The sequence below is a fragment of the Uranotaenia lowii genome, chromosome 3 (assembly GCF_029784155.1).
Source record: "Uranotaenia lowii strain MFRU-FL chromosome 3, ASM2978415v1, whole genome shotgun sequence".
Taxonomy (NCBI): Eukaryota; Metazoa; Arthropoda; class Insecta; order Diptera; family Culicidae; genus Uranotaenia; species Uranotaenia lowii.
Window position 1 is genome coordinate 41,125,856 of NC_073693.1, and position 15,112 is coordinate 41,140,967.

Genomic DNA, 15,112 nt, shown 5'->3' on the forward strand with positions numbered 1-15,112 from the left:
AAAATTGTTTATGGATTATTTGTTCCCATATATCAAATTCTAAAATTCCTTCATTTCATTATGACGAAACTTTTCTCTGAAGCTTTACAAGCCACCGTCGTTTATTTCAAGATTGTGAAGCAAGAGCGGGAAAATGTAGGGATAAATGAGTAAAATGCCGGGAAAAGTCAGGAATTTTATCTAAAAATAGATTTTCGAACTCAGCAAATACATTTGTCGAGCAAAAAATAGTCGTAGAAAAATTTCTCGATCATAAACTATTTCTTAGCTCACGCATATTGTGCACTGCAGTGAATGTAAAAAATGTTTTAAAATTAAAAAAACGTTTCACAATTGTGAAGTTTAATATTAAGTATTGGTAGTTAACGTTCATAGAGTTCATTAATTAAAGATTTTGTACCGTTGTGCACTTTCTTTACGAATATCTGGAAAAATTGACCTTAAAAACCTGAATGAAGAATTAAAGGTTTTTTTTTTAAATCCAAACGCTGCGACTCGCTGCGACTCCGGTGTGAATTCATACAGTTTTCGATCTCCCCATCTCGAAAACTAAGATTTACTTAAGCTTAACATCTATCTTATAATTGGAATTATTATACATTAATTCAGATTTGATGATGTTCGAATCTGCAAGAAGAGCTCATTTTTTTAAAGAAAAACACGTTATTCTAAAACGAAACTTGAAAAAAATAGCAGATATCTAACACACACACTTAAAATGGGGAAGTTATTTTGAAGAGTCTAACAAAATGTCGAGTTAATCTGCTGAAAAAAATGGAATGTTTATAGAATGTCAGAAGAGAGATATGAATTCAGTTATTCATCCTAACTCGGTCAATTAATTTTCTGAAAAGCTATTTTTTACAAACATCTTAAGATCCAATGCTGTTTTTAAATGAATTGAACAATGAAATTTTTTTTGACGTGACTTTACTTATATCCAGCTGTTTCGAATTGAGCTTACAGCACCTTTATCAAAATCCAAAAATAATCATAACCATACTTCAAGTTTTCATTTGATTGATAAAAAATTGAAAAAAAAAACTAATTTCTTTGTTTGTGTTATATGTACTCACACTAACACACTACAAATTGTCAAAAACTATCAAAACATAAGTTCAAATATCAAACATCAAATTTCTGACAAACGATATAACTTCGAAGTACTTTGGGAAAAATGCCGGAAACAAAAAAATAAAATAAGAATCCACCATTTTAATTGGTTTATTTGTAAACGCACAGAAGGCAGAAGGTGTAACAAACTACCAAATTTTTGTGTGATTCCTGTATGCATTTTTCAGTTATACCACTAGGATTTCAAATTGAAAAATCGTATAAAAACATGCATTTTTGAGATAGGGCTGAAAATTCAGACTAGAATTTTGATAAATTTACCAGAGTTTAGGTGAACAGATTCAGATATTTAGAACTCAGCGCGTTCTAAAATAAAATTTAGAGGTATTTAGGCTTTAAGAAAAAACGTTTTTGAAAGAAATCGGCCGACAGGAATCAAAGTTATTGATGAGAAACTGGTTTTTCATGTTTCTCCCGAACAAAATGTCTCAAAATCCCATACAAACTTCAAGGCTCGTTGAGCGACCCCTTCCCGTGATCTGATCTGGCCCAAATTTGGCATGACATCTTGTACTAGGACTAGAATCAATTTTAGCCTGTAGCGCATAACATTTCACAGGTTTTGAATTTCCCATACAAATTTGAGACAGTCTAGTTTACATGATTAATTATAACTTCTTGTTATGGGGAAATGAAATGTTTTGTTCAGAAAAATTAACATAATTTTGTTGAAACTGTTGAACCGAGACTGCCAATGGGTTTTGGGCTGATTTTCTCTGATAGAAAAGTTATCAGTTGATGAAAATGGATATGTCTTTTGGCATTGAATAACAATCAATTCAACAAACATCACTGCTATTGCCTATAGCAAGGTATAGCATGAATACTATTCAAGCAATACTTCGCTAAGCACCAGCAGTGATGTCAGTTGAATTGATCGTTTTTCAATGCAAAAGTCATATCTACATATATTAAATAGCTAATAAATCTTTTTTTAAGGTCTTGGACAAAGTTGTTTGGCGGAAAATTCCCGAACGAAATATTAAATTTTCCCATACAAACCGAAAAGTTTAAATTTACTCATGTAAACGTTACTCAATAATTCTGCAAAAAATCATAAGTGAGTTTTGAACCAAAACGAGGCTTTTTAGATTCCAGGGTTTGAAAAATTGAAAAATGAAAAAAAAAATGCAAATCGACTAAGTCTAGAAATATAACCCATAGGTGCAGTTTACCATCTGGTAGTGTTTTCAAAATTTGATATTTTTTTTAAGATGAAGAGATTTTTTTCATTCGCAACTTTGTTGAAATCGTATGAGCTCCAGGGTTTGAAAACTCAATCGAATAGAAAAGAATCATCGATTGATAACGATTGAAAAATTACTGCATTACTACGCCACAACACTTTAAAAACATTGCTATTGACTGAGACATCAGCTAAGTAGTAGCAGCAAACGTCAACCGGTATAAACACCGCGGACGTTCCACCTCAAGGGAAAGCAAGCAGCAACCTACTCGCGGACGCGTTTGTTTAGGTCCTGACTCCATATTACATATGTACGTACGTACAATGTACATGTACGTACATATAGCTGCGCACATTTGATTCGCGATCCTCGAGCGCAACAAAACAACATAACCTTTGCCAAGGTTTTTTCAGCTGCTGTAGCCCTAGCAGTAGTCAGTTCAGTATGCAATAATAATTCGTGCGACACCCGATGCGATGCTATGCAGCAGCGAATCAACCGACCGTATACAGATTTTGTTGTTCCATAATTCATTTGTTTGCAAACAAGCCGAACAAATCAAAATAGTTTTATGGTAATGCAAACGAGGGAGGGGGGCAAAATACTGCAATTGGTTGTATCTAATTTGAATGCATTAAGCCGTCGATTTATATGAATTTTCAGCCAGAAAGGGGCTAATCCGGATTTGCAAAAGATTATTAGTTCCAATTGTTAAAATAAGAAGATTTGGAAATCGCTTTAGGACAATCCGGTGGTTTAATTTTCTTACATTTTTGGGTACATTTGAGCTACATAGTCCAGCAGCGATTTAAACGCGGAAAACATTAATCACACCAACAGAAGGGGTCTTGTTTTTTTTCCAAACGTTCCAAACCAACAATTTCAAGATGTTCAGAGACTTCGGGAAAACCTTCAGAGACAAACACCAACACCCTGTCAGAGCTCGCAGAGCAAGCACCACAAGAGAATCGCTCTCCGTTCTCGGAAAGGTACGGCGCGGAACATCCCCCAGAGTGGGTAGGTAGTGTGGTTTTGTAATAAACAAAAAATAAACACACAATAATCCGGTGGTACTTTGCCACCGCCTTTTCTATTAGGGCAACAGGGGCCAGGCGGCGACAAACCGGAAAAAGTGTGGGAAGAAAATATCTACGTACACACACTACTATACACATACAGGGACCGATGTCGTTGCAAAGTGACATTTCACCTTAACGGTAGTGGTACTATACATATTTTCCCTCTTGCAACACTGTGGGTACATACAGAGGAGGGCTCTGTGTATGTGTGCTGAAACCTGTGCAAAAAGTTGTTCGCTGGCAATGTAGCTGTAGCAACCAAAGTGGAACACTATAACGATTACGACGGCAGAGAATGTATCAATTTCCAAAAAAAAAAAAACAACTAAAATAAATACCTCTGGGGAATAAATGGTACTAAAGGTGAAAAACGGAGAGCGATAAACATGATACCAAAGACAACTGGGGAGACCTTAGCAGTGATAGAGGAGACTGGATCTCTCGAGTTTTTCCAACCGAAAACTGTGTACTTCATTATGAGGTCAGGCAAAATGTTTCGTGGTTTGAATTCAAAGTCAACGGCTTCGAAGCGCTCGCGTTCTTATCAGTGCATGACACTACTTCTGTGCTGTACGAGTTTGTTTATTTATTTATTCCCCTGTTGCAAAGTGTAAAACATTGACGCTTTGGGCTGGCTGATGGCCTCATAACCATCGACTTCTTGTCACTTGCATTGATGCGGTCCCAGATAAGTGCAACAAGGTATTTCCCGTTGGTCGATTTCGTTTCTTTGCTACCCCAAGTGAGACGTATTAGGCTGAAACAGAGTTTTTGTCAATATAAGATGTTTGAGGGGCTGATAGAAGAATTCGGGGCTCGGAAACGTCAATAACTGTCATATCCAGTACAATCCACGAAAACAGGCATATCAAAATCGTTGCACATGCGCATCCTTGTTCGACCTCTCATCATCTATTCGCACAACGGCGACACGTCCCAACCGTAGGTTGTTCCACACACTTGCTTCCTTTTAGTATACGGGGACACACACACTCTCACGGACATCCGATATCCAGTCCAAAAATTCGTTAGAAGAGCCGCGTGTGATTTTTTTCCGTATCCCTCGAGATATATGTACATACCTACCTTGAAAACCATAAACTTGCGGAAACGGGAAAATTATCTCAAGTTTCACAGATAACAAATCAGTGATTCTATGATGTCATTTTTCGGAACTAAAGCTATTGCATTAGAAGGAATATGAATCACATGCTGATGATAGGAATCATAATTCACCAATCGATGTGATTTCGCTGTCGTTTGGTTTCAATATTCGTATGGAAAAGCTTTTCTGTCTCATAATATCCGTCCTAGGTATTGCGGATCCCGAACTTTGAAAATGAGTTGAATTTCCATAGTTACGTTAAGATTTACCATTAACCACATGGAAGTAACTTGAGTCTGCTCATATTTACTGACTTCATCAATGACTCGATCTTTCTTTCGCGGGATTTTCTCCCCGAAGGATGATTCATCCCTAATGACCCAGTCGGTAAAGTTAACGTAATAGAATAATTATTTACATGATCCTAAATTCTATTGAACTGTCAACAATCAGCTTTTAAAACTGCTTCTCTTTAAAATCTACAATCTGTAAAATCAGAGAGATATGGAGTCCCAGTAGTGGGCCATTTTGAGATCCCTAAACCACCGTCATTTAATAACTGAATTTAACACTGGAAACTGTAGGAGTCAGTTATGCTAGCGATGGCTCACATCAAACTGGCGGTACTAAAACCGACTGAACTAAAGGATGGAAACTGACCGTACTGACGTTTTGGAACCAGAACGTAAGTTTCCCTTCGACTTCAATGGCATTTTAGCACTGAAACATCAAAGTGGTACAAAAATGTCAGTTTGGAAATTTTCTTCTCTATCAATCCTCTGTACTGAAAGATGATCGACTGCCATGGGCTAAAATTTCTCGAGTCTATTCTATTCTGTTGCTACCTTTTAACAACATATCTGCTTGATCTAAACAACGAATATTTTTTGCTCACTCTGGGCATTAAATATCTCCCACCGTTTTGGCCTAACGAATATACATGATGAGCCCTTTCGAGCTATCCAATATCTCTTGCTCATGTAGGGCACCATAGAGCTCATGGCTCGGTCGGGTAAACGAGCACCACAAGCCCATTCAGGACATTATATAAACTTACTTTTTCGGGCTTACGAATACCTTTTGGCCTAACGGAACACCTTCTTTCATGGGCTTCGAGTCGTTAGAGGAGAGGTCAGGCCTCGAATCTTCAGGAGGAGAGGTTTGTGTGGTCAACCCAGAGTTCTTAATACGATAAGAAATTCGGTCTCGAGTCGTAAGAGGAGATATCAGGCCTTTAATCAACAAAAGGAGGGGTATAAGTGGTCACCTCAAGTCATTACGAGGAGAGGTCAGATCTCGAGTCGCTAGAGGAGAGATCGGGCCTTAAACTGTTCAGCGGAGAGGTCAACCTCGAGGCCTCGAGTCGCGAAGAGGAAAGGTTTATGTGGGAATCTCGAGTCATTGCAAGGAGATGTCGGTTCTCAAATCGTTAGAGGAGAGTTCGGACGTCGTGTCGTAAGTATGCGGGGTTTTGCTGCACACTATTGAAGCATAGTGCGTTACACAGTTCGAGGTCTGTGGCGCCAGGTGGGGTTTAGGGAGTACTAGGTATACACGGAGTATATCATGAGTCATGTACCCATAGACCCAGAGTAGAAAACTGGAGGGACGCGGTGGCTCGCCATGCCTTGGATTACAATTCATAAACTGGGATTTACCACCTGTGGTCACCAAATAAAAAAAACACCTTCTTTCAAGTTATCGAATCTCTCTTCCTATTCGAAGTACAATATACGTCTGATCCTTTCGGGGTAATGAATATCTCCTGCCCATATACGACATAATACTCCTTTTGTCTTGTCGGACTAACGAAAATCTCTTCCCAATATAGGGCATCATGTATCTCCTACCGTTTCGGCCTAACGAATACTTTTAGGATAACTCTTCTTGTCCATACATAGAAGGCATCGTAGCGCTTTTGCCCTCACGGGCTAAGAATATCTCTTGCCAATACAGGGCATCATAAACCTCCTGTCCTTTCGGGCTAACGAACGCCACTAGCCTACATAGGGAATCAAACATTTCGTGCTCTTTTGGGATTAAGAATATTTAGTGCAAACAGCCGTTGCTCATGGCGGCAAGGATAGCGTTTCAGTCTTCAAAGCTAAAGGTCATGAGATCGAATCTCGTTCACGGCATATCATCCAGCGGCATTGGGATTTAAGAATCAAATCGGATCCTCAGTGTATTCTGGGCTCTTGTCTTCTTTCGGCTCTTAATTTTTTTTTTCAATTGCCTGCCGATGTACTGTTGAGAACAATTGAACTTTTTGGCGGCATCTCGTTGACTTAGTGAAACCTTGTTGCACCAAGGGGTACAACCCCGAAATACTGTGAAACCTTGTTGTTGAAGGCACGAGAGTTGGAACGAAGTCCTTTTGTGTCCATAATTTTCGCTGGTCTACCACTACCTTGCTTGCGAGTAGTTGTTGGGGATTCTAGAACATGATAAACAGTGGAAGTCGCAACATTTTCACTTTTAAATTGTTAAACTCTATACTTTTTGCCGAGATTTTAGAAAACTACAACGCGATCGTGAAGCGCTTCTTGTTTCGACGGCATTTTGAGCGAAACTGGGCAAACATAAACAAAACACTGGGGAAAAGAGGAGTAGAAAAGCTAACTCATGCACACTGTCATTTATCTCTGAGCTCGTTTATGTTTGAGTATTGGGGCCTCGAAACAAAATCCAAAATTTTAGTTACCTCCCTTTAGTGACATAAAGAGCGAACAACTTTTGCGTATTAGCTGGTGGATTGTTCTATCTGGAAAATACTTCACTTAGAGAAGGGAGATGCTTCGTCTCTAGATACTGTGCTCAATTTAACTACTGTCAAAACACGCAGAAAAATCTATTTGTACATCAGTCAGATTATACGTTTATTCAGTAATAAATATGATTGCCTGTTCTGACCTGTAGCTGCTGCTGATTCAGAAATTAATTGATGGATGAAACGGGAAGAAAGCATGAATGTTTTCGGTGTGCTTTGCTACACCTTCTAAAATTGACGGAAATTTTTCAAAACAGATTCATTCTTGTTTACTTAAATATTCTTTTCTGTTTTCAAAACCTTTCCTAAAATTTTATTTTCCAATCATTATTTTATATTAAAAACTAAGACTGTATATATTTATTCATAAGTCTCTCCCAATCCAAATTTGAATCCATTTGCTTGATCATTTTCAAAGTCATTAAAAATAAAATTATGAGAGTCCTGTTTAATAATCAAGAAAAAATCTTTGTATCCCAATCCCTTTTATACAAAGAGAGTTCTGTTTAATAATCAAGAAAAAAAATCCTCGTATCCCAATCCCTTTTATACAAATTTACTCGATCATTTTTCATTTCTCGAGTTATTAAAAAAGTATGGGTGCACCCCTCTCCCTTTTCAAGCTCAAGAAAGGAGGAGTCTTAAGTTCTTATTTCCTATGACAAGTTTGACCCCATTTGCTTAAAATGTTATCGAGTTATGTGTATGAGATTTTCCCTCTGCCTAATCCTTCATACCCCCTCTGGAGGGTTCCCGAATAATCATACAAACATTTTTCCATCCCAAAAACCCTTTCCTTCTAAAGTTAGTGTCTTTCGTATGACTTATTTTATAGATATGCAACAAAAATGTCCCGTCTCCTCCTACTATCTCACTCAATGGAAGAAGGGAAGTGTCCTGTCCTGTGTGTAATTGTAGAAACATTACTCGTATCAAAATACAATACCATACCAAAATCGATGTCTTTCGACTGATTAACTCTTGACTTCTTTGAAAAAAACTGTGTTTGTCCCTTCTTTTCTTTCTATTTGTTACCGGCATCAGGCAGTGCTCTCAAATAACCATAGAGTCTGTTTCCGTATCCAAATATCCTCCCATACCCAATTTAGTTCCATTTGCTCGATCATTTCACCTGACATGCAAAAAATGGGTGGGAAGAGCTTCAAATCATCTTGGGAACATTTTGTTCACTCAAATACCCTCGCATGCCAAATTTTATTCCCCTCACTTGATCAGTTATCGAGTATTGCAAAAATTCGGGATGAATAAACCAACTTGGTTTAAAGTCCCTGAGAAAAAAGGAATAAAAAAAAGTATTGCAAAAATTTGTATACCTTCCTATCCTCGCAATGCAATTCGGGAGGAGTTTCAAACAATCAACGAGTCTTTTCCCATATCCAAATATCCTCTCACGTCAATTTGGTTCCATTTGCTCGAATAGTTATCGAATATTGCAATGAAAATTGTATGGAAGCCTCCCTCCGTCTTTCAATATCCCCACTGGAAGAAGAAAAGTTCTCAAATAAACATCGAAATATTTCTCGTCTGCAAATACCCTCCCATGTCAAATTTGGTACCATTTGCTTGAATGGTTCTCAAGTTATGCAAAAATTTCATTTTCTCATTTTTGACCCCCTCCACCCTTCCAGCAAGAGTTTGGGGTCTCAAACTGTAATAGGTACCTTCCTCGGCCCCAAAAGCACCCTCCTGCCAAGTTTCAAGAAAATCGGTTTTGTAGTTTCCGAGTTTATAGGGAACAGACCGACAGACAACTTGGGATTTCGATATGAAACAATAACAATAGAAACATAGGAGAATAAACGGTAGAAATAGCTCAATCCTAAACCAGGCCCTGTATTAACCCTGCATTAACTTTTAAAATTTATTTAAATTTTTTTCGTCAATGTTATTTTACTTTAATATTCCGTCTCACGACATAACTAAGTACCGTAAAACTGGGTAACATTGATCACCGGGGTAATTTTGACCAACAATAAATTTTTCCACATTATCACCAATAACTCAGTCTATAGTTTGAATTTTTGAAAACTGTTTTCTTAATTTGAAAGCCTATTGATTGAATATATAGGCAAAATTTGTTTTGTATTTGAAATTGTTTTCTGTTAGTAAAAATGTAATTTCAAAATCTTAAAATATTTATTCTTTTCAAAGCTCGTAAATAAACAGCTCTCCTGATGATATCAAAAACATTTAGGAGCGAACGGGCAGTTGAATTAAAAAACAGCTTTTTTTTCTTTGTATAAATAGTAACAGTGCTACTTTTTAAAGCCATTTATTGCAAATTTTTGATATTTAAAAAATAAGGACATTTTCCAAGAGTAAGTCCGTATTGGACAAATGGATAGGAACCCTATCAGATGGTTAACTTTGAAGAAAAAAGAAAATGGAAATAATTTCGTTGTTCTTTTTTCGATTATAAATGTTTTTAAAAGAAAAAGTTAAAAAGCAAGATAAAATTGATAAACTAACATTTGTAAATATTATGAAAGCGTTTTGTATTCATTATGATCAAGAAAACTCGTTAAAACCGTCAAAATAGAGACTGATCAATGTTACCCCAAAGCATCAAATTCCGAGCTTAGACGAAATAGATTTTTAAATCAAATTTAAAATAGTCAAATAAATTTCTGCAACCATGTTTTACGTTCATAGGAGTCCAGTACTGGTTTTAAAAATATGAAACATGCCACATTCCCCTTAACAGAAGAAATAATTGAAAAATATTGAAAAAGGTGATCAATCTTACCCCGGATTCACTAGTTCACAAGCTAGCTTAGAAGAATAGGATTTTTAACTCAGACCGCCTCACACTAGTCAAAAGTGTCTCCTAATCATATCCTTTCTCCTCTTCCACAAAAAAATTACTACGCTAGGATACAGAGGTGACCTCGGTCCTAAAGCTTGAATTTTTTTTCTACCATCACTTTGCCCTTTCTATCTTTTGACAACCAAAAAAATAAAAACTGGAAAAAAATTGTCGAAAATTCGAATGATATATAATTCGTTTTTTTTTTTGTTCATTTCTGGTAATTTTCATTTGACCACTTTTGAACTTATTCGGCAAAAGTTTTGTCACAATATGACGTTAAGGGCATTTATATACATACCGACTTATTTTTTCCTTCTCTCCTGTCAAAACCCACCCAGCTCGGAAAAAAAACAAACGAAAACAAAATAAACGTATATAAGACCTATAACCACCACCCACTAACACTGGCGAAAAAGGAGCTTTGAGATGTGGTGTGGCCAGTCACTAACTTTACTATAACTTATAGTAACTGCCGGATGATGTTATAAATTTGAGTATATTGACTGCCGGGGAATCCGAAGGAATGTTACTGGCTGAGCTGGGAGTCATTATTTGCTGTTGAGTTTCTTTCGTCCGGGCTCCATTTGTGTTGGTGTAGACCTGTTTCCTGTGACGGGCTTCAGGGGGTGCGTTTTTTTGTTGTTGCTCGCAAAAAGTTGAACCTTTGGCACGTGTCATGCTATGTACGACTATTTTATAGGTAGTGAAATTGAAATTATGACGTTTTTAATGTCGGGACGATGATAGAGAAAATTGTTGAGCTTTCAGGATATATTATGATCTATTAGTGCATTATTATCGTTCATTATTAAATCGATATCTAACTGTTTCTAATCTGATATAAAAATTATTTCAAATTATACTAATTCATTTTATTTCTCTAATCTCCAGGCTGATCTGTGCGGTATAAGATGGCGTAAGTTGGTACAGGGCGAACGGCCGAACGCCTCCAGCTACCCGCTGGACGATCCGGTGCTCCGTTCCTACTCGAAATGTCTCGAGGTGGACATCCTGTGCGTATGGCGCCGGGTGGCCGCTCCGAAACCCGCCGAGCAGGACCCGAATGTGTTCGAGATGAGCATACCGGGTCCGGTGACGGGTGGCACGGTCATCCATCCGCCGCTGTCGCTGACCGCCGCCAAGGAGCTGTGGATCTTCTGGTACGGCGAAGAGCCAGATCTGACCGATTTGGTTGATCCGGAACTGCTGAAATCTTCCGGTAAGTGGAAAATTATGGTACACTTCTTGGGGAATACTCGAATCATCCTAGAATTTGAATATTTAATGTAATGTACACTCAACGAAATTAGAACGAATACCCTTGGAAACCTTTATTCAGTCAATATGGAACTTTGAATGCACGTATTCAGGGATATAACTAACTTTTGGTTGTTATAACCTAAATTGTACCGCCGTCAGTTGAAGAATTTATTTCTCCACAACACAAAACTACTCGAGATGATGATGCGACTTCCCAGTTCAAATGTTTTTTTTTCGTTTCCCTTTTTTTGATTTCTTCGTTTGGACATTCTCGCAATGTTTGAGGTTAATATCTAACGGAGTGACTGTCATACCGATGCGGATCTTCCGTTGGAGGTTAGCGAAATAAACTTTTAAGACACAATTGTTGCTCGACACGAGCTTTTGCTGGAATTTGGAACAAACCGAAAAATCATGATTCGACTCAAACTACCCTGATTTTTGAGAAACATTCACATCTTGAAACCTGCGAAAGGTTGAAGCGGTTTAAAAGTAGTGGTGGTAGTGTGAAAAATGGAGCAGGTTTTCGGCCCAACTATGCGTGTGCCGGCTATTTCCCATTTTGCCTTCTCCTTTCTGCCGATATATTCACTGTTGTTGTTGGCGGCAAACGACGGCGCGGTCCTATCTGATCGGGTACAAAACCTGATCCGAATTGATAGAATGCCGCAAAAAAAAACAACCTCCGGTGATCGGCCGAACAACTTTCGATTGCACGTTGCCGCGTCCTTGAGAGACGTAGCGGGACGGTGGCTTTACCAACATTATTGCAAGTCACCTGGTAAAACTTTTGCTTGGTTTAATTTAAGGTTAGCTGGTGAAAAGTTTTTTTTTCAAAATTATCTGGAATTTTTTACACTGACTGTCTCCAACAATTGATGAAAGATGTCAAAACATAGAAATTTCCCTCCTTGTCTAAATAGCTCGATTTCAGCTCTCATTTGCTTCGTTTTGCTGTAAGGATATTCCACTGCTGCTGTTCAACTGTAAACGGATGTAAAGACCGCATAAGAACTTTCCCCTTGCATTGCTTGCTACCGGTCACTTTTCATACTTACATATTGATCCGTTCCATATCCGTTAGCAGAGTTCCTTCGTAGTTCGGCTCTCTGATGAACCGCATCGCCACATGTTTGTAAGCATGTACGTTTGTGGATGTTGTAGGTGGACGCGTGTCCAAGTGGCTACCTATCTACCTACTCTACACACCCACCCGATTGCAGGGCCAGTTCATCCGGGTGATTTCACTTATCGACCAATTTTCATTCGCTCTGCATGTTTGCATTAGGGTGGCTCTAGTTTCTCATTTTTGTTTTCAAAGTGTTGTTCCTAAGCTCTGGATGTTGGTTCAATCATCAATGGAACGATGACACTTCAAGCTGAAATTTTCAAGGCGACCGTAATAATTTTGAAGTTTTAATGGAACTGTCTATGGAAAACGGTTATATTTAAAAAAAAAGAGAGAATTTGGCAACAAGATAATTTTTTAAAGTTTTGTAAAGTTTTAATTTAATATGAAAAAAAAATGGAGAAACACCAAGTGTCCAATAAGAAACTACACTTAGTTTTTTTACGCGGTTTTTTTACACGGTATTTTTTTGCGCAGCTTTTTTTATGCGGATTTTCGCATTAACGCGGTTTTTTTTACGCGGATTTTCGAATTAACGCGGTTTTTGAGAGAAAATGTTCTGAGACTTTTTCAAAGGAATACACTTAGAATCTTTTTGTAATTGGGAAAATTTTAGCTCTGAGACTAAGAACGTGATACATGAGATCTGAGACTTGAGACCTGAGACCTGAGACTTGAGATCTGAAAATGAGACTCGAGATCTGAGACACGAGACCTGAGACATGAGACCTGAGACATGAGACATGAGACCTGAGACCTGAGACCTGAGACATGAGACATGAGACATGAGACATGAAACATGAGACATGAAACATGAGACATGAGGCATGAGACATGAGACATGAGACACGAGACCTGAGAAATGAGACATGAGACACGAGACATGAGTCACGAGACCTGAGACATGAGACCTGAGACATGAAACCTGAGACATGAGACATGAGACGTGAGACCTGAGACATGTGACATGAGACGATCTGAATTCCACACTGTCAAATAAGGCTCACTATATTCTACTATTCTATTAATCTAATAGATTTTGTTTTCTATCTTAAAAATAATCTATCATTGTACGCAAATTTTTAAATAATCATGGTTCTTACGCGTTTTTAGTAACGTGCTTTTTTCCGCGTATTTTTTAATTAAAATGGAATTTTTACGTGGATTTTCGAATTACGGGTTTTTTTTATGCGGATTTTCGAATTAACGAGTTTTTTTACGTGGATTTTCGAATTAACGCGGTTTTTTTTACGCGGATTTTCGAATTACGCGGTTTTTTACGCGGATTTTTTTTGCGCGGTACGAAACCCCCGCGTAAAAAATCCTCAGTGTATTTGCAAGCTCGAGCGAATAATTGGCGACAAATAAAAAAAAAGCTAGAAAATATTGGCAACTCTGATATAAAAGTTCAAACTTTTTTTTATCGTTTCGAATTTAAGGAGTGTATTCGAAAAAAAGCAACACTTTGTTTTGTAAATAACTTTCGAATGCATTGATAAAAAAAAAATGAAACTTTCAGTGAGGCCACCTGGTAATGGATAGTTCACATGTGAGAATTTTTGTGATGTTCTGTGGAGTGGTTTTTGAGATAGCGTCCAATGAAGAAGTTTTTCGACTTTAATTTTTGGGCAACACGTGCGTCATCTATTATGCACACTATGAACCAAACTTTTTTTTTAAATCAAGTCTATTTTTGATTACGTTTTCTGTTGCCCGAAGTTTTGAAGGTCAAACATAACACATAACACATAACATAACATAACACAAATTTTTTTTATTTGGTCGAAAGTAATCACAAATTTAGCCTATTGTCCTCCTTCGGCACAAAAACAACACATTCGACTCTTTATGCTATGTAGGGAAAACGGACTCATTTGGAGGTAGTCTTCCTTGATATTTAGCCATTCATCGAACCAATCGTTTTGAAACACTGATTGATTTGCAGTTTCCACAGATGGTCAGTCTCCTCATGTACTAGACATGAAATTTTTCAAATTTTTCTCCTTGTTTAAATCCGGCAAATACAGGGGAGACTTCCACGAAAAGTTTCTTGCTGGAAACATGCCAGCTGACCGTGATGATTTTTCAATACATCCCCTCATTACATACTTAATGTTCCCGCGCCGATTCTCCGGCGCATAGGGTCATGGTAAAAAACCTCCACTGTTTACGATCCGGAGCCAGCGTCATCTCAGTGGTCCCAGTCAAGACTCTCGTCGACAGTTCGTATTTCGGCGGTTAGGCTTTGCCGCCACGAGTTTTCCCCATTAGCAGTCCAAATATTTTGCGCACGATTTGACCACCGTATTTTTTTTTATCTTACTTGTGGGCAGCTTTTCTACCTTGTAGAAATGAAGTCAGGCCTGTTTATAAGTCAGCTAGACAAACCAGTCAGCAAAAATTGACCTTTCTAACACATCCTATTTTGATTTTTCGGATTAAGCTTGTAGAAACTTCTTACATTCCTTACTTCTTGGAGTCAATTATGTTGACTTTAATTCAAATTTTAGATCACTGTTAGATACTCTAGGATACCTTAAACAATTTACCACATGAACTTTGGTCAAATAGATGATTTCCAGCTGTTTTTGGGTCTCTCACTGGGACTTCCCTGGATT

The 15,112-nt window shown here is 37.8% G+C and overlaps 1 protein-coding gene across 4 annotated transcripts in view; it reads left to right on the forward strand.

Annotated features, from left to right (window-relative positions):
* The window catches only part of LOC129750812 (mediator of RNA polymerase II transcription subunit 13), a 98,319-nt gene that overhangs the window by 27,422 nt on the left and 55,785 nt on the right, over positions 1-15,112 (forward strand). For all 4 annotated transcript variants that reach the window (XM_055745892.1, XM_055745891.1, XM_055745894.1 and 1 more), the window contains exon 3: positions 10,997-11,324. In XM_055745892.1, the coding sequence (XP_055601867.1) occupies positions 10,997-11,324 (328 nt within the window). The remainder of the gene's footprint in view (positions 1-10,996; positions 11,325-15,112) is intronic.